This window comes from Nomascus leucogenys, chromosome 18, assembly GCF_006542625.1.
Source record: "Nomascus leucogenys isolate Asia chromosome 18, Asia_NLE_v1, whole genome shotgun sequence".
In the NCBI taxonomy this organism is placed as follows: domain Eukaryota; kingdom Metazoa; phylum Chordata; class Mammalia; order Primates; family Hylobatidae; genus Nomascus; species Nomascus leucogenys.
The window spans coordinates 9,338,733-9,366,369 of NC_044398.1; the positions used below are offsets into that span (position 1 = coordinate 9,338,733).

Consider the following 27,637-nt stretch of genomic DNA (forward strand, 5'->3'; position numbering starts at 1 on the left):
ATGGGCAACAAGGTCAATATCTAAATGTCATAATGCACATTTAGAAATGCCAGGAGCCTAAATTCTTTAAAATATTCCTAAGAATACAATTTTTTTTTACTCCACAAGCTTTGCTTACTGTGCAAACAATTTCTAATGAGAAAAGTTAAGGAGACCGTAATAGAAGAAAATTGTGAAGGTCAGACTAATGTCCTCCATGCCTGAACAAACCAGCATTTCCCTCCTGGGTGGGAGGGAGACTAAGGCTCCCAACCACAGGCTCAGGCATAGATAGCTCAAGGGGAAAAAGAGGGTGAGGAGGAAGACTGCTGGCTCACACATCTAATATCCATCAATCCCCTGAACCACAAACAGTGATTTCAGTGCATCAGAAAATACAAAATAGCTCTTTCCCACAAAATAGGCAAAAGCAGTCTTGGAGACAGGGGTTAATCCACGCTACTCAGTAACATCTAACATTTTGAATGGCTCGTAGTTTCTTTGTAACCCTCAGTAGTTCTCAAACTATGTTTCTACAGAGTAGCACCAGCAAAATGGAAGAGTGGTATTCTCTAATAGAAAAAATATTTACTGGTTTACACTTTTCAAATACAAATTTTTCCAGGGCTTTGGTGCAAGCTCCCTGTTGATGAGTGACAGCAGATGGTAAAACAAATAACCAAGTAGCAAACACTCATGGAAGGAAGCAGAAATATACTTTGTTAAAAATATATGGTATATATTAGTGAGATATAGAGAAGAGTCTACGTGGAATATACTCACATGATCTTCCGAGGAAACTACTCTTAACCATTAGATAAACCTCCAGAACAAGTTTGAGAACTGTAGTCTAGAGCATCAAAGGTACTTTAATTTACTAACCATCTGAATGTCTACTGTGTGCCTGGTCCAGTGTTGGGGAAACAATAATAGACAATCAGAGGCAGTGCCTTAAGGAGACTTAGAATCTAGTGAAACCTTAAATGATGATAAAGCCAATGAACACTGAGTCTTGAAGCCACTTCAGCAAATCAAGCATCAGGGCAAAAGGGTTGACGTTAGAATGGAGGTGAGAGGCCGGGTGCGGTGGCTCATGCCTGTAATCCTAGCACTTTGGGAGGCCAAGGCAGGTGGATTGCCTGAGCTCAGGAGTTCGAGACCAGCCTGGACAACACAGTGAAACCCCATCTCTACTAAAACACAAAAGAATAGCCAGGTATGGCAGTGTGCACCTGTAGTCCCAGCTACTCAGGAGGCTGAGGCAGGAGAATTGCTTGAACCCGGGAGGCGGAGTTTGCAGTGAGCTGAGATCATGCCACTGCACTCCAGCCTGGGCAACAGGCAAAATTCCATCTCTAAAACAAACAAACAAAAAAGAATAATGGTGGTGAGAAACTGGAGAAGTAGAGACAGATAAAAGACATTTTTCAAGGATAAAAGCAATCAAGAAGTCTTGGATGTGGATTCAAAGTATGGAGTGAAAGAGATGGGGTCATCAAAATTATTACAAACTTTTGAGTCTGTGTGACAAGGAAAATGGCAGGTTTCTTTTTTTTAATGAAGTCAGAAAAACATGTAATGTTTTTCATAAAGAGAGGTAATTCATAAGTTCAGATTTAGATATCTGAAGCTTGAGGTGAGACTGAAATAGACAAGTAAAAATGTCTGGCCACAGTTCACCCTAGAACGGGGCACTCTAAGTGTGTTCAGCAGAGGAGGGGGGTGATGATAATTATGATGGTGTACAGTGGTCACAGATAAGGTCATGTGGGCAGATTCTGCATCACTTTTTGCTTTGTCATGTGATAAGCAGAGTACCTAGCACCTTCTCAGTATATATCTTTTCAAGAGATGGATAAATGAGAGAAAGAACTAGACCCAAGAATGACTTCAATTCACCAGCCCTTACTAGAGTGGGTCTTCCAGGCAGTTTACTTACATTATTTTATTTAATCTTCAAGGTCATCATATGAGACTAGCATTATTATATCTATTTCACCTAATAGGAGAAAGGGTAGTTAAATACTTCATCCATTCAGTCAATAAATATTTTTAAAACACCAAAGATGTGCTAGGTACTGTTGCAGGTATTGGGAACAAAGCAGTGAATAAAATAAAGTCTGCCCTTGTGGAACTTATATTCTCATGGAAGGAGGAGAACAAGAAGAAATAAACCAGTGATTGTCTATGGTGCACCAGATGCTAAGTATTATGGAGAAAAAGAAAGCAAGTCAAGAAGAACGGGACATGCAGGAGAATGGCCCAAGCTCACACTGCTACAAAGTGTCAAAGTCTCCTAGAGATAATGAGAAACAGAAGGGGAGAAAAGAAAAGTCCATTGGATTGAAAAAGATGAAGGTCATAGTAGAAGAGGAAAAATAAATTAAGCTTCTCACTGGAGAAGTTTAGCAATGAATGAAGGAGAACTGGAACAGTAGCTAGCCATCTCAAACTCCCTTCTTTTTAAGATCCTTAAAGATACTGCTACAACCATTTACAATCCTTTCTGGAAGCTGGCCTACACACAAAAACTGGGTCACACTGAACACTCCCTCCAATTCTCTTGCCGCCTGTGTCCAAAACAGTGATAGGAAAGTAACTAAGCAAATATCTATCAAATGCATGCTTCTAAAGGGGACCAAAATGAGTCAGCCAGTCATAGTACTGTGCTAACTCCAGTGTAACCTTGTCCTGTAGCCCAGGTCCTGGCAATAAGAAATGCAGCCTGCACTCCTCAGAGCCCAATTATGGCCCTCGGTAGTGATGAGCATGTGATATCTCCAACCATCACCACCACTACTACCACCACGACTATCACCACCATTCACCAACATCATCACCCACCACCACCACCACTACCACCACCACCACCATTACCACCACCATCACCACAACCGCCATAACCACTGCCATCACCTCCAAAATCACCATCATCACCATCACCATCCCCATTGCCACCATCACTACCACCACTGCCACTACCATTGCCACCACCACTGCCACCACCCACCAGCATCACCACCATCATCACCCCCACCACCACCACCAGCACCACCAACCAGCATCACCATCACCACCATTGCCACTGCTGCCACTGTATAATTCAAAGTAAAAAATACTTCTCAACAGAGAAATGCAAAACTTAATTTTGTGCTGATATGAAAAGAGCTTTTCCCTGAATTCAAACTGCAAACTTGTGGATAGCCTATGACTACAAACTTGTGGATAGCCCACTGAAATACAACTTTTCTAAAAATGTTTGATGTTCCCACTTTGCTGAAACCCTAAAGCTCGTGCTGAGTCAGCCTGCAGGGTCATCTTCTAGTGGCCTCCTTGCAGGAGGTGTACTGGAGTTCAAAACAATAAAACCAACTAAGCATTAAGATATTTTTCTTGGCCTAAGGACAGTGTCAAACTGCAGGATGTGATAATTTGTGAAAACGCCACATTTTAGCTCACAGTTGTATATTTATACCAATGTTTTAACTATCTATAATTAAATTAGCAGAGGCAAGTGTTTCCTATTTCAGTGAAAAGCTTCCCCATCTTGCCAATGGCTCATGGAAGACAACTGACAGTTATCTAACACTTTTCTTTCCCTTAAGCCCAATAATCAAGTTATTAACAAGCCTCTCAATTTCTTACCTGAAATAATGTTTGTGTCTGTCCCCTCCCCTCTATCTCTACCACTGCCATCTGGGGCCAAGTCACCAGCACCTCTCATCTGAACTACCTGAATGACAGTAGTTTCTCCCTGGTCTCCCCTACTTCTCCACTACCCTCCTCAGGCCACCATTCACACAAGATCTTTCACTACCCTTCTGCACACTATACTTAAAATAAAATTCAAAATTCTGAGAGTATCGTATGACACGCTGAAGGATTTAGCATCTGCCCACTCTTCAACCTTAGCTTGCATCATTCTCCCTCTCCGAACTCCAGCTACACTGGCATTCTTTCAGTCTTGTGGATGCACCATGCTCCTTTCCAGCGCAGGCCTTCACACGTGCCTGTAATGCTGTTCCCTTTCCACTTTCTCTCCTAAGTAACTCATTCATACTTTAGATGCTAGATAGCTCCCAATCAGGTCTCCCTTTCATATATATGTTCTCACTGTATTCTGATCTTCTACTTTCTGCTATGCAGCAGGTCTCAGTTCTTAATCATGTATTTGTGTAATTATTTGATTGTTTCTTTCTCACGATGGTGAGCACTGTGGAGCAAGGACCATAGGAGCCTTGCTTAGCATTTTATCTCTAGGGCCAAGTCTGGCATATGACACACAGTAGGCACTTACATGTTTGTAAATAATGTATTCATCCTAGAGTTATGGGTGCTGCCAATTCTTATATATTCCTGAGTGTGTAAAGTAATTATAACTGATGCTCCCTCTTCCACCAATAGCATGCTAGCAGAGCCTAGAGGATGGAATGATTCTCATTCCCATAACAAATGCATTTCTTCCCTGAAGAGATCTATGAAGGATTAATTAGCAGCTTTTGAACCCAGGACCTAGAAAACCTGGGCAGAAAGAGTAAAAGGAGAGCATCTAACACACTTTTCAGAATACTTCACATAGAATCAGAGCCTTAGAACTGAGCAGTGCTGACTCCCATCACATCTTCAGAATTCAGGATATTCCACTGCATAAAAAATTGAGCCTCTCTATTAGAAAGCAATACTTGGGATACACTAATGTATACCCGGATGACTGCTGGCTGGCTGTATGACTGGTGTTTCCTGAAACTCTTTTGAAAACAAAAGGTATATCCCAAGAGGACAACCCTCTGAGCAAAACATGTTTTATATACAAACAACAGCTCTATATGCAGACACAGACAAGATGCCAATAAATTCCAGTAATATTATTAGAAACAATAACAGCCCTTAATACCAGTAAATAGAAGGTTCCTTCCTCTAGAGAGTCGAAGCCACACTGGAGACATTCTCTTATTGGTTCTTACCAAACGTCTGCTAAAGGACTGAGGTCAAATATTAAGCAGCCGACTTCAAAGATTAAAAAAAAACCAAGCCACAGTGTTTAAAGTTATTCCCCGAGAGAATACAGAAAGAAAACAAAACTAGAAGTCCGTGGATGTTCAGAAACTGAATTCCCAACCCATGTATCCACTTGTCCAGGCCAACGAACTCCCAAGGATGCTGCAGCTAGAAACAGAACACTGATCCCCAATGGTATACCCTCCCAGAAGCCAACTTCCCCAACCACCACCTTCCACCTCGTACTTCTCTGAAGATTAGAATCAGCCAGTATTATTAAAACAGAGATTCCTGGGCCAGAACCCAAACTTACTGAATCAGAATTTCCAGAAAAGTAGGATGATGACATATAGTTAACAAGCACTCTAGGGGATTCCTAATTGGGGAACACTATCCTAAAGGTCCAAGTGCAACAGCCTGGGAGGACACCAGTGGCTAAAGAGCTCAAGGGAGGAACTTCTTTGAGGATAGGAGTGACATGGCATTTCTGGCCTGGTCCCCCAGGGAACACATTCCCAAAGAGAGAAAGGCTGTGCCCTTCAAAACATTACGAAAAACTTCAAATACAGGGCAGCCCAGCTGTCCTGGAAAAGGTACTGCTTCTCACTTTGGTGAGCTGGAACAGAGATCAGAAGCAGCTAAGACCACAGCAATGCCCAGAGAATGGGTGAGCAGTGAGTCAGGTGCACAGGGCCAGCTTCAGAATTGGCAGAGTGGAGGTAAAGTAGACATGGGTGTGGTTTAAAAGACACTGTGAACCATAAAGAACACATTTTGGATGGAATATTGAAGACACAGAATCCAGCAGGTGAATGAGTGAGAACAGAGGCCCTAATAAGACATTATTAGGAGTAATAATTATAGCAGTACCTGGTTTGCTGAGCAGGTTACAAGGCACTTTGCTTGCATCACCTCAATCATTCCATACATTTAGTAAATACATTGCATACACTTAGTAAATAATGATCAGACACCTGCTCCATGTGCCAGGCAGAGCTCAGCCCAGGAGACGAGTGGTTGTAACCAATACTTCAGCTCCAAGGACACTTCTGCCTGCTCCCCTCATCCCACCTCAAACATCTGCCAAGTTTCTTCATTCTTCTGCCTCAAGGATTTTTGCCAGACAGGGCTCATTCCCTCAGCCTGCATGTGTGGCAGATTTAACTCCCCTGGGAGCAGCCTGCAGCCAGAAGAGAAGGTGGGGGGGGGGGGGCGGGGTGGGTGTGTGAATAAATGCTGCAGCCCTTTCCTCAACTTTCAGAGGGATAAGTCTGAGATACTGTCTACACAGTTCCTCAGAGAGACCCCAGTTGCTCAGAGTGGCAACCTACCAAGTTACACACCTGTTGTGGGCTCTTCCTCCTTCCTAGTTCCTGCTTCCTGGGACCACCTTCCTGTACCCAGCTCCTCCTATCTATCAGAATCTACCTTCAAGAGAAACCTCAAGTAAGAAAGCGGTGACAAAGTAGACACAATCTCTGTCTTTTGGAGCTTACAGTCAGGGGAAAGAGAAAAACCTAATCACACAAATGAAGATTTAGATCAGGGAAAGATGCAGTGAAGGGCACAGAGTGTCACAAGTGATAGGCCGGGGGGTGGGGGAGGGGAATTTAAATGACAGGTGAATAGCTGATGAATATTTGTAACTACATATCACACTGGCTCCTGTGATATTACAACTGATACTCAGACTTGCAACACTTTAACTTTTAAACTATCTATCAGGTTAGCTCTTGGAACAGAAGAATATTTTTCAAGGCACAGGGGATTTGAGTAGGCATTAATATTAATCAAGCCTAAATGCTGCCTGTTGCCTATTCAAGATTTTCTTTCTCTCCCCAAAGGAAAGAGTCACGAGTCTCTATCCTTCACCTACCATCTTCCCTCCATCTTCATTGTCACCAGCACCTCCCACAGGGATGATATATTAGCTTCCAAGATGTACCCCTGAGTACAATACACAGTATAGTGTAAAACACACAGTACCCAGAGTGATATTTTTATGTCAATCTGAGTCTGTCACTCCTGTTTATAACCTCCAGTGGTTTTCCCCTAGACTTAGACAAAATCCAAGGATCAACACCCAGGCTACCAGGCCCCATGCAGCGTGTCCACCACCAACCTTTCTGACATCATCTGGTACATTCTCTCTGCATTTCAGTACACTCCAGCTTTACTTGTCTTTGTTGATGCGACTTGACACAAGATGAACAGAACCTGGATCGGTGTCGGTCTGAGGAGCAAGGGTGAGTTAATGATCAGGGAGGCAAGTCGGAGGAGCCCTGGTCTCTCCATGCCTTTGACTCAGGTAAGTTTGGCAAGCCACACCAAGCCTTTCTGACCCTTAAAATTGGTTCTTAGTTCTCTTCCTCCATCAGCTCCAGGTTCTTCCCATGTCCCCAAGTCACCCAACACTATACTGATTTCATCTGTTCAGCATTTTTCATCTCCAATCCACTTCTTCTGACATCAACTTCCCTTTCTCTTGGGAAACCAGCTTCCACAATTCTACATGAAAGGGTAAATATGTGGCCTGAGCTAGGCCAGTTAGTTCCTTCTCTCTGAAGCCAAAACTTGAGCAGGAATGAAAAGCTGTTGTATTAGAATGGGATCATCCAGTGATAACACCTCAGAGAAACATGTCCCTGTCATTGTGATTCCAGAAATCCATGGTCCAGGCCTGGTTCTTATCCTTCCCAAAGAATATTTGCCCTTAGTTCAATTTTTTAAGCTAAGCAATAGCCTTCATTTAGATCCCTTTCCTTGCCTGAATCAAACACAGTTGGTTTCCATTGTTTGCAGAGAATACCAACCACATTACCAAGAAACAACCACTTGTCATGCAATAGCCTGGGTCTCCTTTGTTGCACATGAGCAAGATCAGCAAGGCTGGCAGTAATTACACATTGAAAAGGACCACTTTCTTGATCTCCACTTTTCCAACCATGACTATTCATGGCCAACTAGGACCACTTTGCCATGTACAACCGCTTTAAAAACCTTTTTGAAATTGTCTGAATCACATGTCCAAGTTGAGCAAGACAGTCCAAATGACTGGAATCTCAACTGGCAATTCAGTTGAGATTGAGTTGGGAAACCAACCGGTCCAAGGTATGCATAGTTTTTGGTTCAGCTAGAGAGAAGCTAAGGTCTAGCTTAAAGATGTTCAGAAAAACAGATCTATGAAGGTAATCTGGGCTCTGTGCAGGATGGATGTGGAAGCACAAGAATTTAGCCAGTGTACACGAAAGCAAACTAGAGCTTGTAAAGGACCAGGTATATAAAGGACCAGGTATATAAAGGACCACAATGAAATATGGCCAAGAGAGGCGTGAGATTATGGAGGGCAAACCAGAATTCCATGGGATTGCCTACCTAAGAATCAATAAGCAGAAACTTTACTAAACTACTGATCCTACGAGTTCAGCACTGTGCTGAAAACTGCACAGTCAAAAGAATTACAGAAAATAGGCATATATCCTATTTGAAGAGATAACCCAAACTCTTTGAACACTAGTACCATGTGTCTAGTTACATTGAACATGTTCTAACTACAGAGATCAACATGGGCTATCGAGGAAGGAGAAGGTGCATGAAAAGTTGGGAATGAGCTGGGCTCTAAGATGAGATTAAAATTTAGATAAATGGAGGAGAGAAGAGAGAACACTAGCAGCAAGATGGATGTGTTGGGAAGCCATAGATCAGTACTGTGGAGCTAAGCAAAAACCTTCATGGAGGAAGGATCTCCTCTCTTATGGAATAGCAACATTAATCTTCTGAGCCCCTGCTGTGGGCCAGAACCTGAATGAAGCTGAACGTGCAGTTCATTTAATCCTTGCAACAGTAGCTCTGGGAAGTAGATATTTTCATTTCCATCACACATCTGAAGAAATCAAAGCCCAGAGAGGTTAGGGAATCTGTCCAAGGAAGCAGCAAAGCTGGAACTAGCATCCAGGTCTGCATACTGCCAAGGCCTTTCCTCTTTACACTACAGTATCTTGGATATTTCCTAGGCCCTTCCCAGGGGCTCTATTATGTGTTTTTAGATTTATTCAATAGTCTGGGTTTGGCCAAAACTGTTTTCTTATGTTGGTGCTAAACTTAAGGCACTAAGAAGACTTTGACAGCTGGCTTATTCCTGCATCTACCCCTTCTCAATCTTTCTCCCCTTGGAGAGACCCACTTAAATGGGTCTTGATATTTCCCTTGTCCCTGCATCTGCAGGGTCATCAGAGTGATCGTGATGAGAATTCTGTGCTACTGGACCTCTGAGACGCTTGGCATGCTGCTCAAGAGTATAAGAAGAGACTTTCTACTGAGGCAAATGCTGAAGAAAAGAGGCATCTATGACACAAATTATGGTTTTAAACATTATTTAAACCTATAAAATCATCTGTAGTATTTGGTTTCTGATCCCAAGTGACCTAAACCACAAAGGCCGCAAGTGTCACTGAAAATTCATTTTAAGTTTTCCCAGTTAACAGAAATAAAAAATAAATCTGTTCTCTCCTAATGCTCTCCTAATAGTCATGTCTGTCTCAAAGTAAGATTCAATTGTTACTAAATAAATAAAGCCAGAGAAACAGTAGGTACTATTATTTGTCTTGCAAATAATATAAACTTATCACTTTCTGCCAATTACAAGCTTAATAGGGGATCGCTAGCAGGGAAACTTGGAAAGTAAAAGCACAAAAAATATTTTTTTAATCACCTGTAACTCATCTCCCCCCAAAATTACTACCACTAAAATATGGATTTATGTCTTGCTAGTATATGTTTCTGTAAATAATTATATATTAAGCAAAAATAGGAACATCTTGTGATACTGTTATGTAACTGCTTTTATCCACTTATAAATAGATCATGTCCCCATGTTAATAAAGAGTCACATAAAACATGGTTTTAGATAAGGTATTTATCATGAAATTTAGTGGGTTTTTTTTTGTGTTTTTACAGGGTGATGGTATGTCCCCTAGGGGACATGTAGAAAATCTGGGGGCTATTTGTGATTATTATAGAAGCTGGAGTTGTCTACTGGCATTCTGTGGGCTAGAGCCAAAGGTGTCAGAGTCCCTGACATGAATGAGGCATCCCACACAACAAAGAATTTTTCCATCCCCCACATGACTTTCAAATGTCCTCTGGGAATGTTAGAGCCAGAAGCACTTTGCCCGTAGCAATGTGAACTAGAACACCATGAAGGCTAGCGGATGAAACAGAAATATCTAGTGAATACATAAAGAAGGGGAAGAGATTAAACTGGATTGTCTCCAACATTCCACCCAGAGCCACCATCCTATGATTCCAACACATACAGAAATCCAGCCACATGACTTTTATCTAGTTCTCTCAAAGTTACTAGTTGTCTGTTATATTCTTATCTTCTTCCGTGATCGGATAACTGAAAATTGGACATCTCTTTTTTTTCTTTTGAAACAAAGTCTCACTCTGTCATCTAGGCTGGAGTGCAGTGTCATGATCTCAGCTCACTGCAACCTCTGCCTCCCAGGTTCAAGCAATTCTTACGCCTCAGCCTCCCAAGTAGCTGGGATTACAGGTGTGTGCCACCACGCCCAGATAATTTTTGTATTTTATTTTTAGTACAGATGGGGTTTCACCATGTTGGCCAGGCTGGTCTCAAACTCCTGACCTCAAGTGATGTGCCCGCCTCAGCCTCCCAAAGTGCTGAGATTACAGGCATGAGCTGTAATCTCAGTGTGCCTGGCTAAAAATTTATATCTTAAGTTTCATTTCAGTTAGCTGCTCCAAATCCAATGCCTAGACAACTTTGACTTTTAAGCACAAACCAAGAAAACTATAATGGATGCACATAAAGATATTGTTTTTAAGATGTTTACTACAGCAATAAATACAAATATAAATCCTGTAAGTAACTGCAATATCAAATACTTTAGATTTCATTAAATAAATGATGGTATATCCATAAAAGGAAATAGAGTCATGTATCCCTTAGTGACGGGGATATATTTTGAGAAATGCATCCTTAGGCTATTTCACTGTTGTGCAAACATCACAGAGTGTACTTACAGAAACCTAGATGGTATAGTCCACTACACACCTAGGCTATATGGTATAGCCTATTGTTTCTAGGCTGCAAACCTCTACAGCATGTTACTGTACTGAATACTGTAGGCAACTGTAATACAGTGGTATTTGCATATCTAAACATACAAAGGTACAGTAAAAATATGGTATTTTAATCTTATAGGACCACCATCATACATGTCCATTGTTAACTGAAATGTTATTATGTGATACAAGACTGTATTTTACAGCCATTACATATGTTAGAGTGTATTTTATGATATGGAAAATATAATATTAAGCAGGACAAACAACTTACATAGCAATGTAATATAATTATGTATAACATAATGTAATATACAGCAATGTATAATATAATGTAACATAAAGCAATGTAATTATGTATAATATATTCTTAGAGACAAATTTATATATATGTGTATGTATGTATATATCTATCTATCTAATCCCAAAAATGTTTTAATCTAGCATTAATAATATAAGAAAAAAATACATATGGAGGGTTAAGTAGGAGCTCTGTGTGTATGTGTATGTCACTATACATAATGTGTGTGTGTGTGTGTGTGTGTGTGTGTGTAGTATTTAATCTAAATCTTGAAAAGGAATAACCTTATTGACAAATAACTCTAACAGAAATATGGGAGTAGCCATGACTTCACTGGGAAGATGAAGAGTAAGTTAAAGATTAGCCCTGTTCTAGTGGCCTCAGGCACACTGAACACTTAACCAGCTGGTCAAAGTTCTAAATTAGGTTTAAATTTATACATTCTCTGTCTCCTATAATCATTATTGAAATTTCTCTTAAATCTATTTTATGTTAAGCCAAGAAACTTTCCAAAATGTTCAGATGTTAAGGACAAAGTTTCCTGTTTGGTCTCCTAGAAATATCATTTCTAACAAAGGGCTATAATGATACCAAAGCTTGCAAAACATGTTTCTTATAGAAATTGTATGTTAGAATATTTGTTATGGAAAATTAAATTTGTTCAATTTAGCCATAAATGAACTCACCAACTTTGTGATAATTAACCTACTACTCTATTACTCATCTTACTGGTCTTATGTAGAAAAGTACACTGGTATACATGATTATTGTACAGTCATAATGCATTCTTGTCTAGCTTTCTACTCTAAGACCTGCTTAAATAGTGCTTCTAGCAGATTTAAAGCCCAATGCATCCAGAAGCCCCTTTCATACACAATTTCTCTTTATAACAACATTAAAACAATAGCAACAATATAAGAATGTGCATTACAATGGTAATAGTGGTTATACCTGGGAGGTAAGATAACAAGTCATTTTTACATCCTTGGGATTCTCTATATTTTCCAATGTTTCACTTATTTTATTATTAGTAGTAGTGGTAGTAGTAGCATTTTGAATTAGAGAATGTCTCTAAGTTTCCCTTTTATCCTTATGCCAAATTATTAGTGAAAGTGCTAACAATTTATCAAGTGACCAAGGGTAGTCTCCTTTAAAAAACAACAAAAAAGGAGGATTTCATTTCCAAAATAATCAAGTGTGGTCTCTGTTTTCAATCAGCAGTTTACGAACTGGGTGTGGGATTTTTGTGCTCTACAGCAGGGGAGGGGGAATTATTTGTATCTGTATCTTCTGGGGCTCGTATTCTTAAGCTATAGCCTTCCCATGTCTAATCTTTTAAATATCTAGAGCGTTGAGCATTTTCAATGTTAGAGCCAGAAGAAGCTCTAGAAATCATTTGACCCAAATTCCTTATGTTAGAGGAGGGGGCCCAGGAATTTGAGTGAAATGACCATGGTCACCTGACAGATGTGAGATAAGACCCTGGATCTCTTCGTTTGAATGTTCTTTCCTTCCACCAGGTTGTTTCTGTGCCCACGGAGGGAGGCAGTGGGCGTGGGCAGGGAAGGAGAGCCCTCCTATCTGGCTCCCTTTCTATGTGGGATACTCAACGTGAACTAGGTCAATACCCACTCATTATCCAACCGTATACCAGGGAGTCTCAAAGCACTGTGAAGGCAAGCTGTTTTTATCTCTACCTCATCCCAGCTCCCCTTATAAAAAGAAACAAAACAAAACCCTAGGAGCACACTAATGAGGAAGGAGAAGAACATCCTAGAAATATGCAGAGATCAGGTACAGTCCAAGAAGGGAGATATGTCTTTTGTATTACTAATATTAAAAATCTCAGTGCTCATTCTCTTACTCATTCTGTCTCTGTTTAGCAGAACTCATTAAGACTCTGCTTACTTCTACGAAAAACATTTAAGTAAGAAACAATTAGCTATTCAAACATACACACACACACACACACACACACACACACACACACACACATTGTCTATCTCCAAAACAAAAGATGAAAGGATTTATCCCCCATAGAAAAGTTGCTGCCAACGAAACTTCCTCTTTCTATAAAGCAACAAAGCCCATAGCTTTCTCTTTCATCTGGAATGTTAAAAAATAGTGGAGGCCATCCAAGGCCATTATCCTTGCTAAGGATCTTCAACCTCCTGTAACATGGGAATCCAGATGAAGAGGCCAATGAACTGGAACTTACAATGTAACCACCAACCTAATTAACAGTAAGACAATGCTATAGAATAGCTCCTGTTTATACAGACAAGGTCTTTAACAACATTAAAGGTTTAATGCTGTCATAAATTTTAATACAATATTTTAAATATAAGTGAGTTAATCATTCTCAAAAGTAAATTTACTTAGCTTAGTAAGAATTCCCCAACTGCATTAATATTCTCTTACATTCATAAATTTCCCTTTGTCATATCTGAGGGTTTACAGGATTGGCACTGGCTTTAGCTCTAAAAATCAGTCAAACTAATGCATATTCATTAAGTGGCAACTCAATACAGATTGATGGTACTAATCTTGGTTCTAATATCAAGGGGAGAGAGAACTTGAGCAAATCACAGCCTCACTGGGTGTCAAAGAAGAAAATGAGAGTTGTATTAAATGATTACTAAGGTTTCTTCCAGCTCTAACTAACTGCAGTTCTTTAATTTTACATGTTGTGAAAATACCAGGTATTGAGGAGTATGCCAGAGAAGTATAATAACCCAGCCCTTCCGCCCATGCACTGGAAGTCCATATTAAAATGAAAACGTGTCATCTGGGGAAAAGATGGCATTAAGACAGTATCAGTCATCACCATATAATAAGACATTTTCATCCAGGAGGACTTAGCTCCAGGGAGCTACAGAGTCCCCAGGAGCAGCAGTTGCCAGGAAGAAAAGGATTGAAGCAGGCATTATATATCAAATGCCTATAGAAGCACAGCAAAGAGCATAAATAAATGAGGAGAGCTGGGTAGGAATTGTGAAAAAAATTGAAATCTACTTCTCAGCTCCAGCTAGTTGTTGCCTTGGAGGAATGTAGGCCCTGGGTTATCCCTCCTTTAGATTCTTCCAAAGAAAGCCAAAAATCTGTAAAAACTCTTGATTTTAAAATGTTGATTCAAAATAGTTTAACTTTGTACAAGCCAAATATGTCTCCACACCAGATACACCTGTAGGACACCAAATTTGAGACCTCTAATGTGTGGCACTGTAAGGCCAAGGAATATAATATAGGGAAGGGCGGGGCATGGCAAATGGGAGGAAGGGCGCAGTGAAAGAAGATGGAAGTGGCTTTAACTGTATCTGAGGTTGGCTCTGTTAAAGGAAATCAGAAGAGCAAGCCAGCTTGGAAGTAGAAAGACATTAGGACAAGGGTTCTGTTAAAAGAAAAACTTTAGCTGAATTAAATTTAAAAGGGTTTAATTGAGCAAAGAACAATTCATGAATCGGGCAGCCTTCCCAGCCAGAGTAGGCTCAGAGACTCCAGTGCAGCCACATGGTGGAAGAAGAGTTATGGACAGAAAAAGGAAAGAAAGTGACATACAGAAAACAGAAGTGAGGTGCAGAAACAGCCGGATTCGTTACAGCTCGGTGTTTGCCTTATTTGAACATGGTTTGAACAACTGGCCACCTTTGGCCACAACTTGGTGATTGGTGCAAGAGTAGGCTACAGTCTGTATACAACTCCATTTAGGTTATAATTCACAATGTACAGAGAAACCTTTAGGCTGAACTTAAAATATGTAATGAGGCAGCTTTAGGCTAACCTTGATTTAACAGTTCTGAATCTTCTCTGGAGTCATGTGTTTTCAAACTTGGAGGTCTTCCATAGAGACATTAGGACAGGGGTTCTAAATATTTTCTGGGGTTATATGTGCCATATGAGAGTCTGATAAATGTTTTAGAGATTTTCACTAGAAAAAAATAAACATACATGTAGTGGACAGAATAATAGCTCCCCAAAGATGTCCGTGTCTTCATCATTGTTGCTCCTCTGCCACCTTACCTTATGTGACAAAAAGGACTGTGAAAATGTAATTAAGCACTTCAAGATAGGGAAATTATCTGAGTGAGCCCAATCTATTTACATGAATCCCTAAAATCAAAAAATGTTTCCCAGCCATGATCAGAGGGGATGTGACTATGGAAGAATGATCAGAGAGATGCAATGTTGGTGGCTTGAAAATGGAGAAAGGGACCATAAGCCATGGAATGTGGGCAGCCTCTGGAAACTGGAAAAGGCATGGAAATGGAGAGATTCTTCCCTAGAGCCTCTAGAAAGGAATGGAGCCCTGCCAACACCCTTTTTTTCTTTTGGCCCAGGGAGACATATGTTGGACTTCTATCCTACAGAACTATGAGAAAATAAATTTGTGTTTAAAGCCACAAGTTTGTGGTCAGTTATTACAGTAGCAATAATAGAGTGTATATACACAGAAACTTGGGCAAACACATTCATAGACCTTCCTGAATCTCATCCTCATAAATACATAAAGGCTCCTTGTGCTCAAAAGAACCCAATATACAACATGAGAACTCTGAGAGCTGTAGGTATGAAAGTATTTGGCATTCATGAAAAGACCAATGCCCACCTCATGACCTCAATCTGCTCCAAAATCTCACCTCTGCAAAGATGGATTCATTTTCTGAAGACTGACTACTCCTTCGAGTCTCACCCAAATGATGTGTGACCCCAAGGAGTAAGGTGGCCTCTTGCTACAGAGAGATCTTTCTTCCTTTTCTTACAGTGTTCATTATGTTAACAGCATTCTCCCCAACTCACTGCCCCAAAGAAGGTGGCATTTTACCCCTGCTGAGACTTAGCCTGGCTTATTCCTTCACTCTGAACCAGACCTAGGTCTGGAGTGTCCAATTACAGTATCATCTCTCTATCAAGATTTTATTTGGCATGATATGTCCAAACCTGGCCAGATGCCTGCTTAAAACAGAAGAGGAAGGTTATCAGGAATGTGAGCTACCTGATTCAAAATTGTTTTTAGCCTCGGATCTCATTTCACCAGTTCATCAAATTTCACAATCCCTGTAATATTTTGAGATGGATTTTTTAAAATTTCCATTTGAATGTCCCTTGGTGATGTCACCATGGTTGTGATAAATAATTGTAGTTTAAAGTTTACTTAACTAAGAGTACTAGACATAACTGCCCTCACAGCTCTCCTGATATGTGACTTAGCACCAGATCCTGCGATTGCTGACAGCGGTGCACAGAACAGTCTGGAGTGTTGCTAGGTGAGAAAGCTCAATTCTGTGAAAGTGGGACAGGAAAGACGGGAGATGGGGAGGAGAAAAAGACAACAAGGTATTTAGGATCCTATGAAGGTTTGCTAAGGGGCAGAGGAAGAGAAATACAAAATGGGATACACAATGGTTTTAAGTTTACTGAACATCAAGCATCTTTGAGAAGGTTAATTGCTAACACCATTTTCCCCTGTTGGTCTCTGTTAAATATATACCCCTACAGGACCTCCATTCATTCCATACACAAGCATGAATGATTTTGTTTTGGTTTTTATTTGTTTTGTTTTGCTTTTATATTATTTTGAAATATGCATGGGAATAATAGTTGACATTCTTCTTGCTGAGAGAGACAGTCATCAGGCTGGTGGGTCACTGACTAAATTGATTCCAGTAACCAAAAATAGCTTTCTTACAATAATACCTCAAAGAGGAGGGAGAATGTCCTGATTACTGGAGAAATTACAAGGCTGAATCCAACAGGTATTACCTGAGGTCAGGTAAGAGTAAACACATAAAAGAAGTCAGCTTGTGAAGAGGGTTATAAAAGGTGCCCATGAATCCACCTGGATAGGGAAGCACCTTACCTTTGAGGTCCCCTCCAACCTTCTGAGGTTCTATTATTCTAAATTTAGTATATTGGATATTTAAAAGTACAACTGCATAGCACAGCCAATTTTCTCTGTAGTTATTGATTTAGACTGTGCTGCCTTAGAAAAACAATTCTGAAGGTCAGGCTCAGAAGCACAGCCCTCCCTTTCCACTGAGTGAGGGCTATGATTACACTGTACACAAGATCCTACAAAGACAGCTGACACAACTAGTGGTTGAATTCTTTCTTCTGTTTATTTCCAGAAGAGACTTTCCATAGACAGCTGCAATGCCGGGCTCCCATCAGAATGTCATGCCAACCTTTCTGCAGGCTGCTTTCCACCCACACCCTTGCCCTGGATCCAGGGCTGTCTCTAGCAGGTCTAGCAGGCTAGAGAGGCCATCCTGGGGCTATGTCAGGGCTAAGGTCACTGGAAGACACTTGGGTCAGCACAGAATCTGCACCTGCCATGCTGCAGTCAGACATTTGTGGGTTCAAATTCTGACTCAGTCGTTTTCACTTGTGCAACATCAGGCAAGTGCCTTAATATCTTTCAGACTATGAGTACACAGCTTTATGAGAAAGTAGAAAAGGCTAAATGAGAGACTACGTAAAAATCAGTTAGTATGGTGCCTACATGGTCATCACAAATTTATCACTATCACAAAGGAAAATCTAATTCCCTCCAGCGTAGAATAAAGAACAAGAATGGATGAAATCAGCATTCCTCTCCAAGGGCAGGACCTGTCTCTACTTCCCCCTGAGCCTTAAGGTAGATTATTTTCAAATGGGAGGCAGAGAAAGTAGGTCATTTACATTTATCTTAAACTCACTCAGTGATTCCCCTTCTAGGCCCCTTTAAGCAGATTTTCTGACTATAAGGAATGCCAACAAAAGTCAGAAAGCCTTGCCTCTTGTGTGGGGGTGGCAAGCACACAGTTGGCATTTCTGAGAAAGGAACCACAAGCACAGAATAGCTTCTGACAACAAAGGGCCCACCTTGGTTGAAGTCGCACTGTTTCTTGGCACTTGAAGGCATTGTTTTGTGGACTCTCATGAGCTGGTGTTCCTGCTCTCACCTGACACTCTGACTGGCTGGATACCACATGCTCTGTCTCCTGCAAGAAGAAATGGCAAAAGTAGATGAGCTGTCAACGCCAATCAGTTCTATAGCATTATTATGCTGGAAGTGGGTCTCGGGGCAGGGAAGCAGCAATGCATAACACATTCTGCTGATTGTAGTGTGGGAAGGGAGCTAATTCAGTGGTCCAAAATTTTAAAAGCTTCTATGAGTCAGTTGCTGCAAGATTACAGAATAAAGACAAAAATAATAATAATAAATCTAATGTCCAAAAGATATGGTATAGCCACACAATAAGAATTTTACAGACATTAAAAATGATGTCATGGAAGAATATTGAATGAATAAATACATCTGAAAAGATAATTCATAGAAGAATATTCATAATATAGGCTTATTTATGCAAGAATAAACATATGTATGAATGTTCACACATACACACACACACACACACACCCCACACACATGAGATCGGAATAAGTTGAACCAAAATCTTAACTGTGACTAACTCTGGGACCTCATATTTATTTATTTTGGGGAGCCCACATATATTTTCTAAGTTTTCTACAATAAACATTATTTCTATAATAAGAGAAAAATTTAAGTTCATCTGAAAACTAAAGAACAAATCATTTTTATAAATTCCAGATCTCAAGAGTCCTTGATATCTCTCCCCTCATCCTGCCACCACCCCCTCATACACACACACTATTGCCATTGGCTACATTGCATCTAAAGAAGCCACAGTGTGGGTTATCCATGAGGCAATTGCTCATTAACTTAGAAAAACTCCAGAGGGCTAAACACTCTACAGAATAAACACACCAAAACTAAAACTAATCTGGATTCAATACAAAGACATGCATACATAGCAAAAATGAAAGATTTATATATATCCAATAGTTCCACTACTATCATCTTTGAGCCATGTCAAACCTCTAACTGAAAAACTTTCTTTAGAATAAAACAGCCCTTCTTTAACCTAATAAATGAGATACTAAAACAAAAATCTGCGAGAAATTCAGTAGCTCCAGGTGGGTATCATCACACAGGCAAATTATTCAAGCAATGCAGTGAGTTTGGGTCTTCTGCTGCAACATATTATGGTCACAATAGAGACCCAGCTCCTCTATTAAGGATGTAGGTTGAAGTCAGTACAAGTGTCAATGTGTCAGGTGTCTTAGAAATCATGTTTCCAGCACACTAGAACAACATGGTGAGGCTTTTTGCCAAGAAGTCATCATCACAAGCCTCTACAACAAAATCATATGAATGCCTTCATATGAAAGGGGTAAAATGGGAACAGCTGGGCAGAGCTGTGGGAAAGGAAAGAATTAGCCCTATCAAGATCCTCTCTTTAGTTCTTTGAAGCCTCCAGCTTCAGATAAGAAGACACTCCACATGAAAAGTTTCCATTAGTATGTACTAGTCCCTGAGACTTAGTAGTTGCTTGAGAAAAATTCTACAACTACCCAAATGCTGGTCAAATTCTCCCACACAATGGTTTTCATGTGAGACAGAGTTCTGCTTGCTACTTGCTCAGTGTATGATCTTGGCCAAATTACATAAGTTATCTGGGCTCAGTTTCCTTTTCTGTAAAATGAAGATAATACCATCAATTCCACAAGTGCCTGCCAATTGGAGGCACACAGCAGATATGGACTACTACTGATAACAATATTGCTTTTATAAAAATTTTCTTAAAGCTCAATATTCTGAACCTAGTGCTCAGGTAATCCTTGCAGAATTAACCCAAATGAGTTCAGCAAAAGAGAACCTATTTTTGTGGTGCAATGCTTATTTCACATTTCTATACTAATAGCAATATTATTTTAAACATTACATTTAGAAGCCTCAATAGATGTAGGCATTAAGAAATGGCCCCTCTGAACTCTAAAAGGTTTAAACCAAAAATGCACATTTTATTAAAACTTTATCCTTTTAGGAAAGAGCAGTGTTTGATTTTTTTTCGAAAATAGTATTTTATCTAACTCTTTGAATCTTCAAAAGTTGAGAAGGGTTAGGGAGGCCAAACACTGTTGGATTCCCTTGGACGTAGGATATATCTTAGATATGAATAAGAAGAACTTTAGAGAAAGTGCCTCCTTAATATGCTTAGAACGGAGATCTCAAAGGACTGCAAGAGAACTCTTCTCTAAAATGGGAAGATAAGGAGTATTTGGACACAGCTGACTATCAAGTCCCTGATTCAAATGAGGAAAAGAGTGGCACTGTCACCTATGTTTCTTTTCCCCACCAAGAATTTCAAACCTCAAGATGGTAGGGAGAACTGGGGAAGACTAAGTAAGGAGTCTGGTACAAATCATCCTGAATACTGATGAGTGGAACAGGCTCTGAGGTGATATGTATATGTGATTGTCATGACAGGCTGCCCTTCCCAATGCCAAAAGTTAGATCATGAAAGTTCTGATCTACAAGCCCCCCTCAGATCAGAAACCCAAGTACAGCCTTTCTTAGAAAATGCCAAATTTATTCTTCCTTCCAGAGATCCTTATGATGTTGGAAAATATTTCACTCATAAGAAAAGGAATAAAGATTTTTAGTTTAGTTCTTTCCACTCCATTATCTCCTCATGGAATGACCATCTGTGGGCGAATAACCCCAGCAAAGCTCACATGGGAATCAATGAGCCTTCAGATGCTTCTAATTTCTAGGCTTTAAATCTTCTAGCTGATACCCCAGACAGCCTGAAGCAGACACAGACCTCCCTAGTGTGCCCTAGGTGAGTTCCTGACCCACAGAAACCATGAAAGATAATATATGATTATTAGTATTTTAAGTTTTGTGGTTATTTGTTATGCAACAATAGATAACTAAAACACATTATCTTTCCTCTATTCTAAGATACCATCAATTATAAACCATCATTGGTTTGATTACATAACAGTCTTTTAGGAAAAAAATAATGCCACATTAAATGCATCCATCAATTTTAAGAAACGTTCAAAAATGAGAAAGGTGAAATTTTGAACAGATGTGTGCATTGGCATTAAGGAACGACAGAGCATTCCCAGGACAGCCTGGCATGTAATGACACAAGACGTCCCAATACAAGTACCTTACAGGGAATAGGGGAGGAAAACCCAAGCCTTAGTTGACCAGCTTTAAAAAATAATTTCATGTTTTCTCTTAAAGAAAGAAGACAGAAGAAATGGGGATATCATCTTATTGAATTAATATAACAGTAGCTTTCAAAGGTCTTGTGCTGCCAGCTGTCATTTATTCATAAAGTTATAAAGGAAAGAGTACAAAACAAGAATAGTAGTACTCAATCAAATGTATCTGCCTCTATAAGAGATTTGGCCAGATGCATGAGAGGCCAAGGCTTACTTCCTTGGTGAGCCCGTTTCTCTGCTCCAGTTGGACTCCACCACCTGGTGAAGGTTAACTAGGGCTGCCAAAGAAAGTCCTTAGAGTAAATAACATATTTGTAAAAGATTGAGAGTTAACATTTTGTCCCCATCCCCCCCCCCAAAAAAGGTGACAACATCAAGAAAGGAAATAAATAACACATTTGATTACCTTTGCCCATTTAGGCTTCATGACTCTGTTTAGAATCGGCTGTAACATTCAGCTCAAAAATTCTAGAACATTAAAGTAGGGTATGTATTCTGAAATAAATAAGATATATTTTTACCTAAAAAAAAACATTACTATATACCAAGCGTTTTTATAGTTGAGAGGGTTATAGAGAAGTGAATAAGACATTCTTGCCCCCAAAGAACTTTAAAATCTACCGTTTGACACAGACTAAAGGGTAAGAGAGCAGATTCTAACTTTTAACTTCTGTGTTAATGTGTCTGTCAAATGGTCAGATCCAAACTGACCAAGAGGAATGAGGGAAGAAGCCAAAATCCTCTGCTCCATGCTTGGTCTTCCTGCTACCTGGCCAAGTGTAGCCCAGACTGGCACCTGGAAGAAAAGGCATCCCACATCTTTTCCTGTTCCCAGCCATCTTCATCTACCCTCCACCTCACCCCTAGTATGTCCCAAGTCCAACTCAGTGGGGTGATTTGTTGGTTCTCTGCAAAATGCAAGGACCATCAAATTGACTACATTCTGAGATAGTTCATAAGAAAGCTGTCCATGAAGCAAACATAATTCAGGCTATTTATCTTATCCAGGTGCAGAGGCTAGGAGAGTGTGCATGATAACAAAAGGAAAGCTATTAACTCAAGAGGCTCAAAACTCAAACTTAGTTAGGGAAAAATTAGCTGCCCTAAACCAGAATGGTGAAATATGATACTTTGTTCTCATTGCAATTTTAGTGAGTTCAGCTGACTCTTGTAGGACTTGAGATCATCTAGTTTTGATCAAATGGCATGGCCATTGCTTCAGGCCCTTCCAAGTTCCTCCATTTGTACAAATCCATGGCCATCAAGAAAAAAAACAAAACAAAACAATTTTCCATTCTAATCCCAGATCTTGCCCATCTTCTCTGTCTGAAAGTCAGAAATGTACATTTGGGCCTCAAAGATGTACACATCCTTTATATCTTCCCTCCAAGATGTGGTCAATCAAAACATCAAATGTTCATCTTCTCAAACTTGAGGTTTTCTCTGTGTCCACTCTATCCCCAAATTGATAAAACTTTATTTTCTTCAACTACTGGATTAAATTTTAAATTAAATGGTTCTGTAGCTTAATCACTCTATTGTTAATAACAATGCCTTGCATTTATGAGAGTACTTCCCAAAATCTCTAATTAAGACATGATTAATATATCTGATAGCACTATAATTTGGAAAATCTTATATTTTCAGCTCTTAAGGTGAACAAGAGAAAGTGTTGTAAATCTACCCTATCCTACATCACCCAAGAGTCCCTTTTTTCTTAACCTTCACATATCTGTGAAAGTGACTTGATGTCCTTCTGAACTGTGGAATTTTAAAGATGTTTGCACCATGATAAAAGAAACTATTGGACTATTACATTCATGTCATAACTAGGGTAAAGAGGGTCCTGTACGAGTTGATTTAAATTTCCTTTCAAAAATGTGTGTCTATTATTTAAAATTTTCTGGCCCTTTAAGAAATAGGGAACCAAGAGAACAGTTTCTTCAGGTCTATTTTTAAAATTTACTTCTGGCCATCTTACCCATTATTTCAACAAAGAAATAAAATAAATCTTAGAAAAAGGCAGGCATAGGCTCAAAATCCACAAATATCCATGAAGTAGGATGTCCTCCGATTCTTTTTTTTTTTTTTTTTTTTTTTTTGAGACAGAATCTTGCTCTGTCACCGAGGCTGGAGCACAATGATAGGATCTCAACTCATTGCAACCTCTGCGTCCCAGGTTCAAGCAATTCTCCTGCCTCAGCCTCCCGAATAGGTGGGATTACAGGTGCCACCACCATGCCCAGCTAATTTTTGTATTTTCAGTAGAGATGAGTTTTCACCAGGTTTGGCCAGGCTGGTCTCGAACTCCTGCCTCAGGTTGATCCACCTGCCTCGGTTTCCAAAATGCTGGGATTGCAGTCGTGAGCAACTGTGCCCAGCCTGGTTCTATTTTTTTAAGCTGCAATATATATTACCCAGTTTACTGCTTTGTTGTAAGAATTTCTAGTAGAAAACAGACATTCAATTATGCTGTCCATCATATCATATATACTTTCCAAATCTAATAACATTCACTGAGCGCTTGCTCTGTAGCAGGTACTAAACTAGGCACCTTCTATGTACATTTTCTCATTTACTAGGAGGTAGGTTTTAGTCCCCCAGTTTTCCCCAGTGAGAAAAATGAAGCGAAGAAAAGGCAGATGACTTACTGAGGCCAGAAAGATTGCCTTTTATATATGAGGTGCCTTTCTGAAGATCTTGCAAAGTCTGACTGACATTTGTGTATTTTAAGACTATTCTCATGACAGCGGATGTTGGGTATTTCCATTCACCAGCTAATGTGGAAATATTTCAATAAAATCAATACAGCTTATAATTCAATAGGCCCAAACAGCTTTGATATACAGTTCTTGATTGATTTGGGAGGAATTGCATTAATTCAAGTTGTTTGCCTTAAAAGTGATTTAATACTTTATATTCAATACTTAATTCAAAATTGTATAAAATAGGACCACATCAGATCACATGACTGAGCTAGAGCATCCAGTTCCTAATCCCAATCTCCTAAACCCAAATCCAGAGTTCTTTCCATTATATATTCTAACCACCCACATTTACTGTAGAACTGAGAAGTATCCCATGCAAGTCAATGTGAATACAGTCACAGTTAAAATGTAACAGCTGGGGTGGGTGGTATTCAAGTGTAAAATCAATGGAGTATACACAAGAGTAAAAAAGAAAGTCATGAGGCATGCGAGTTTTCATTAGTATTTGTTTTTTCTCCTCTCTAGCATGTGAGTTAAAGGACACAGGGACTCTGAAGTGAGGGAGATTCATAAAAACCTAGTATTCTCTCTAATGAGCTTGAGATTGGAGGCAGGGAGGCAGGATTTACCAGTTATGAGACATGAGATAGCTGCTTTGAGTATTTTGACAATCAGCTAACCAAAATCTAGCTACCCCTCTCTAGGAATCCTTGCATTTCTCCTCCTGCCCCACTGAGGAGTTAGGCCTTGCGCAGGTCTCCAACACTCCAATTCAACACATTGCTAAGACTACAGAAGGCTCCAAACAGCAAAAAGCATGAAGGAAAGCAAAAGGCAAATAGTTTCTGATTATGATCACATTGCTTCACTCCCTCATAGCACTAGTATCTGTAACTACCATGCCTGAGCCCTGAAATATACCTACCCTGACCTTAGAACCAGCCTGATCCCTCACAGCTAATGAGATGTCCTAGACTTGATCACTGTAACTCCTAGGATTCATAAACTGGTCATCTCTGCAGCTTTATGGGATTCTTGGTTTTCTGACGACATTCATTCATCATTCAAATATTCGGTCCCTATCAGGGGCTACATTCTGTGCTCTTCCTAGTTCCTGCCCTCAGGGAGCTCACAGTCAAGTTAGCAGTGGCAATGGTGGTGGGGGATGGAAGAGGTGGCAAGACACAAACTATAAACAGGCAATTGCAGTATAGTATGATCAATGTTACAATAGGATAAGGAAGAAGTGTGAGATGCTTTGAGAACGTATAGGAATGACACCAAGCCTAGCTCTTGGGAGAAGTATCACTGAAGTGGCCTAAAGGATAAATGAACATCAACTGGAGGAAACAGCATGAGGGGGAGGCAGAATGTATCAAGGCAAACATGTGTAAGTGAGAGCATGGAATGTTCAAGGAACTCCGGATGGGTGACTATGTTTAGAGTGAGAGTCAAAGGTAGGGATGGTGAACAACCAGGCAGGTGAGGCACAGGCAGAAGCCAGATCATGTGAAACCTCTAAGTATGAGGACCTACTAGTCTTGAAGAGTTTGGGCTTTATTCCATTGGCAATGGCAAGCCACTGAATATTATAAGTAAGGCATGTTCAGATTTGCACTGGAAGAAATCGTCTTAGGCTTGTGTGGCAAATGGATTAGAAGGTGAAGAGGAGGAATCAAAGAAGGAAGGATAGTTAGAAAGTTAGAGCATCCCAAGCAAGAGATGACTGTCACTTGGATGACAGAGGTGGTAGGCAGTATGGAGAATAACAAATTAGCTAAAAAGATACTAAAGAGATAGAAAAAAATGGACCTGGTGATTGACAGGATGTGGTTGAATGAAAAAGAAGGACAGATGGTGATGCCAAATCTCTAAGTGGGAAAATGGGGTGAAAGCTATTGCTGCTCCATGAGATGGACACAGGAAGAGAAACAGTGTTCAGGGAGAGTTGGGTATAAAGGACCCATGCAGCATCGAAGTAGGCAATGATAAATAGAGGAGCTGGAATCTTAGAGACAGACTAGGGCTGGCAATACATATTTGAAAACGATCAGGAGGGTGACCAAAACCACAAGTCAGGTAACACAATTCAGAGTAGGCAGAGAGGGGAGAGAAAACTTGGGAGAAAACCCTGAGGAATGTCAATATTTACAGCACTGATGGTATATTGTTAAATCAAAACTCAAGCTGCAAAGTAATGTATATATAGTAAGAACCCACAGAGAGAGGTGGAGGGGTAGATCAATATGTTTGTATATATATGTGCGTGTGTGTGTGTGTGTGTGTGTGTATTATTACTGTGCAGTTATGGTTTTTTCTGTGGGATATGTTAATTTATAAGTTACTTGTTTGAATTGTTTAATGAGTATGTGTTGCTTTTATAATCTAAAATAAGAATATTTCATTTTAAAACATTTAAGGGACAGGCAGATGGAAAGGATACTGCAGAGAGGACCAAGAAAGAGAAATAGGAAGAAAATGCAGAATGGGTTGTCATGGAATCTTCAAGAAGGAAGCTCATTGCCTGACCCACTTGTTTCATAATGCAATGAAATGCTAAAGAATTTTAACTCCATAAGGAAAATCAGGGTAAGACAGTAAAAGAAACATTAAATATTAGTAAAAGTACACTCAATAGTATGACTTCTGTCTTGTTCTTTAAAATAGGTGCCTCTGTCCCTTATGTTCTACTTGTGTTAAACTTTAATAAAGGAATACAATTTTCAAAAGCAAGCAATCAAAAATCATGGTTAAATAGAATAACTGGAGCAGCGAGTCAGCACCTATAAAAATGGCACCAGAAGCTTAAGCCTTTCTGCTAGAACTGATCCCTATGCACAGAGCAGAGGTATGATAAGAAAGCCCCTTTGTCAAGTCTGTCCTTACTTCTCAGTCACATGGCCTCTCAGGTCTTATACAGAAGCTAGTGAATTATTTTGACTTCAAAGGGTTATTATGATTTTAAAAATAGGAAATGCTAATTTCTGGGGAGATTTTTGTTATTGTTGTCACTTATTTATTTATTATTTATTTATTAATTTTTGGTAAGAGACAAGATATTGCTATGTTGCCCAGGCTGGACTCTCCAACTCCTGGGCTCAAGTGATCCTCCTGCTTCAGCCTCCAAAACAGCCGGGACTACAGGCATACGTTACCACACCAGGCTTAATTTCTGTGATTTTAACATGAATTAAGAAAATATGTATATTTTAAATCGTCTCCCTCTGAGTTGAGGTTTAAGATCCCTTAAATACCTCTTACTTGCACTTTGAAAGGCTGAGGCATGCAGATCACCTGAGGTCAGGAGTTTGAGACCAGCCTGGCCAACATGGTGAAACCCCATCTCTACTAAAAATATAAAAAGTTAGCCGGGCACGGTGGCACATGCCTGTAGTCCCAGCTACTCAGGAGGCTGAGGCAGGAGAATCACTTGAACTTGTTAGAGGGAGGTTGCAGTGAGCCGAAATCATGCCACTGCACT

General features: G+C 39.9%; 1 protein-coding gene across 11 annotated transcripts in view; it reads right to left on the reverse strand.

The window, feature by feature from the left end:
- The window catches only part of FAM13C (family with sequence similarity 13 member C), a 116,549-nt gene that overhangs the window by 59,029 nt on the left and 29,883 nt on the right, over nucleotides 1-27,637 (reverse strand). For 8 of the 11 annotated variants that reach the window (XM_030798800.1, XM_012497048.2, XM_003258245.4 and 5 more), the window contains one exon: nucleotides 18,230-18,348. In XM_030798800.1, the coding sequence (XP_030654660.1) occupies nucleotides 18,230-18,348 (119 nt within the window). Of the gene's footprint in view, nucleotides 1-18,229; nucleotides 18,349-21,854; nucleotides 21,942-27,637 lie in introns of those variants that run through there. The other 3 variants (XM_030798801.1, XM_030798798.1, XM_030798797.1) reach the window with 1 other exon arrangement.